The sequence below is a fragment of the Oreochromis aureus genome, linkage group 3 (genome assembly GCF_013358895.1).
Source record: "Oreochromis aureus strain Israel breed Guangdong linkage group 3, ZZ_aureus, whole genome shotgun sequence".
NCBI lineage: Eukaryota > Metazoa > Chordata > Actinopteri > Cichliformes > Cichlidae > Oreochromis > Oreochromis aureus.
The window spans coordinates 13078296-13082300 of record NC_052944.1 but is presented as its reverse complement, the minus strand read 5'-3'; the positions used below and the strand labels follow the sequence as shown (position 1 = coordinate 13082300).

Genomic DNA, 4005 nt, shown 5'->3' with positions numbered 1-4005 from the left:
GTCTGCTGTGATGTGATGCTCGTTGTGATGTGTCATCACTTTTTTAGTGACAGGCATGAGTTTGATTTCTTTATTAAAATAGCAAAACACTGCAGTCTTATTTACATGATATATCACAACAAAAGGTTCATGAATCTACAAAATGATAACACTCTGCATATTCTGCACTTGATGACATGTGGGAGTCATGCAGGACTTCATCATATGCAGCATTATTGCAAGGCTAGGCCACACTTTATGTAGTAAAAGTCTGTAGCTAGGTTACAAACACAAGTGAGCCTAACTGAATACAGCTGTGGAACAAAGCAGTCTGTCCATGGTTGGTCGGTCTGTCGAACGATTAGCGAACAGATAGCATCATCACAAACTCTGAGTAAGAGGAGAAGAAGAGAAAACACAAAATTGAGTCAGTGTGTGGCTATCTGACAGAAGAGCAGGGGTTTGTTGGTGTAATGGTGAATGTGGATGAAAAGTTTAAAAAATGTAAAAACACACACACTTCTAATAAATCAGTTAATGGCCCAAACATGCTGATGTCTTCTCACCTTCAAAATCAATGCTCCCATCTGCATTAATATCCAACTCCTTTAAGATCTCCTCTAGTTCTCCTTTCTTCAGCTTCTCCCCCAGCATGGTCTTCAGCGCTTCCTTCAACTCCTCCTGGTTGATTATTCCATCTCTGTCTACATCAAACTGAAAAACAAAGTATTTGAAATGACGTGCGTATCCGGTGATACTGTGTGCACACATCTAATTCGATAACTGCGGTAACTGAGTCATCGTTAGCTGACAGACCTGCACGAAGGCCGACTGGAGCTCCTTTAGTCCCAGCATGTCCGCCGTCTCGCCCATCATCCTCGGTCCCATCAGTTCAATGAAGTCTTCAAAGTCCATTAACCCGCCCACTGTGAAGAAGAAAGAGGCTCTTACCAAGGCCAAAACATGGCCTAATATGGAGTTGTTGTTTTTTTTACTTCACTGTTTAATAAAGATTTGAAATCGACTGATCGATTTCATTAAACATGTTCTCAGTGGACTCACTTCTCATCTTTATCTGTTGCACTATTTCCAGCAGTTCCATTTCAGTGGGCATGTATCCCATAGTCCTCATGCACTCAGCCACGTCCTTGTAGTTCAAGTAGCCATCTTGGTCATAGTCAAACTCCTTAAAGGCCTCATGCAGCTCTGTGAGAAATATCATAGGGGTTGCCAAGAGAACATGAAAGTTACTGATAACATTTAGCACCCAGATTCACACAATTTAAGGAAAACTGTTGGAAAAATAGTTACAGTATGTAAAATGAAAAGGTCTGGTCTTTCCACGGGAACATTTCTCCCTATTTGTGAACATACAGCTAAGACGAAAGAGGGAAACCTTTTCATTTATTCATGCTTTCCAAATGTTTAGCCTCATTTAGTCTTCAATAGATATATGAAGATGGAAAGAAACAAACAGTAAATGAAATCAAAAACAGAAAAAACAAACCAAAATATTAAAACACTAAACAAAAGCTGGGTTTAGGCAGTCGTTTTAACAGTAACAGTTCCTTTATACTCTGTAATAATTTACCACTGACAACACAAAACAGGATTTTTAGGCGATCACCTCTGAGGCCCATACTGACACCTCAGTGTAATAAATGTAATGCTGATGCAGGTGTGAGTGAGACTCACCGTCTAATTCAGCCTGAGCCAGTTCTCTGTCCTGCACACACACACGAATCAGACATGTCACAGCAGCAAAAACAAAGTCAAATAGTCCATAATAGAATAAAATCTACACCATTTCATTTTTTTAAATGAGTGTGATGCTCATGACATTAAAAGATTGTTAACTTGTGTGTAATTTTAATTTATAAACGTATCAAAAAACAAAAGGTCTCGTTCTGACAGAGCTCTTCGTTTGGATCATCCTAATGAATTGTGACGCTAAGCTCGTGCTAATGGGCGACTAACACGACAGACACACCAGGCTTAGTGGAAAAAAGCTCCAGAAAGATCAGGAGCACACCTGTAAGTACACCATCCCACCTCCGCCTCGCTCCTGACATTGTAACATGTGACACCTCTGACTGTCGTCATGGCGTTTAAATCGATAATGATATTTTTTTTAAACAACTGTGTGTGGAGAAAAACTTAATACTGGGATACAAAATTGAGCTAAAACTGTGATTGAATATGTGAAGGTCAAAGGTCACAGCTGTACAGCACATTTGAATGAGTGAAAGTACTTACCGCCCCAAAAATACTGTTGAGCACGGAGATGTAGACTTTGTTCTTACTCTCAGAGACTTTCTTGGACTTCTTCAAAGACTTCTTGGGCGTTTCGGAGACTGAACCTGATGGGGACTCCATTTCCTTGGGAGATTTAGTGCCGCCTTCTTTTCTAAAACATGTAAAGTCACAATTCTTCCTCACATTTGACACCAGAGAACAATACCTCTGCTATAAAAATCATCTTACCAATAAGCATATTTATTGCTTGAGAAATTCTAACATGTTTTCGTGAGGTAATAAATGAAGTTACCACAGCCACACATCAGAGTTGGGGAAATCGTGCATACATTTAGATAAATTTATTCTATTCTGAGGAAGATACACAAAGACAATCTCAAGTTACCCATCTGCTGAGGCTGAGTCAGCGGAAGTTGTGGAAGGGGTCCGCTCTCCTGCTTTGGACATGCTGTGGATAAACAGAGACACACATGCCACAATAAGTGCACTCTGTACTCCAATTAAGCATATTAGTGAAAATATATACGTGCATGTTTGGACATGTGAAAATGGACAGTTTTAGGAATGCTTAAAAATAAAAAGAAACAGTGTTTTCTATCACTGTCGGTCCTTGATCTTCATTTTTTCCACTGCACATCGCTTACCTTACCTCTGTGTCCAGTTAGTATGAACAATAAGAGATCGACCGCACAGCCCGTGTTCCTCTTGTGATGTGAATGCTTCACGGTATACTCTGCTCTATCTGCTCTCGACCTCCCACCGTCAGAGAGGCTTAACAGGTAATCACCTGGCTAAACATGCAGCCAGCAATCAGAGAGCAAAACGTGGAGCAGCACTGTGACTGTGGCTTTCTGTGACTGTGAATGTGAGCAAGTGTACCTGGGCACAAGAAGAAGTGAAATACCTCGTTGGCCGTGGACAAATAAAGACAAAAGATAAAAGCTATACCAACAATCCCAGACCCAGAACAAAGAAGCACGTTTATCATTAAAACAGATGAGTAATTCATTTGGTTTATCTCAGGATAACAAGGATTTTCATTTGAATTCCAAAAACAAATTCCCAATGTTAACTGCATCACCCGAGTATCCTTTCACGTGTATAGTTTTTGGCAAAGTCGCTTTTTCTTAAGTCTCATTGATATTAATAACCCCTGCTGTAACTTAACTTTTCTTTAAGTTAACAGGCTGGTAAGCTTGTGCGTCACCAGGTGTCAGATAATGTAGGTCTCCTCTGCTAATTAGTAGCCGTTTATACTGTTTTCAATGTGTGCGAGTATGGGATCATTTATGGCAGCTAAAACTGTGCAAGTTGATGGCTTAACTTCACAAAACAAGCTCTTGTTTAAACGTCAGATGACTTTTATTCAATATTTGCGTTTATGCAAAATAGCCGTGTGTTCACTGGGCTCACAGCACCAGGCCTACTGCACATGCACATTAGCTTGTCTGTGTGTTTGGTAGTCCACTAGATGGCGCCAAAACTCACAGTACTCTTACAGCCATGCTAGCATGACATTGCCGGAGCAGTTTATTCGTAAAATAGACGAATGTCGACGCATGTTTTGTCCCATATGGACTTGTTTTACAGTGTATTGATTTTTTTCTTAACGTTTTATGCCAGTTGTATTCAACTTTTGTGGGCAAAGCTGGGGAAACACCTGTTAATAGTCACCGGGTCGATATGGCTGAATGAAACCACAGTTAAAAAGAAAAGCCTCACTTATCACGTTAGTGTTATAATTTTGGACGCTTGCAGAATATATAACAT

General features: G+C 40.1%; 1 protein-coding gene across 2 annotated transcripts; it reads right to left on the bottom strand.

Annotated features, from left to right (window-relative positions):
* Positions 1-76: 76 nt before the first annotated feature.
* On the bottom strand, positions 77-3300 carry si:cabz01076231.1 (calcium-binding protein 2). Of its 2 annotated transcripts, none has more exons than XM_031752059.2 (8): positions 2880-3300; positions 2621-2683; positions 2236-2386; positions 1675-1705; positions 1042-1185; positions 796-905; positions 546-693; positions 77-369 (listed from the first exon to the last, which is right to left on the bottom strand). In XM_031752059.2, exons 2-8 carry the CDS (start codon positions 2680-2682, stop codon positions 341-343), a joined length of 675 nt encoding a protein of 224 aa, XP_031607919.2. In that variant the 5' UTR covers position 2683; positions 2880-3300; the 3' UTR covers positions 77-340. The 2 variants fall into 2 exon arrangements, with proteins under 2 accessions (XP_031607919.2, XP_039465337.1); XM_039609403.1 differs by having other exon boundaries at positions 2885-3300.
* Positions 3301-4005: the final 705 nt, after the last annotated feature.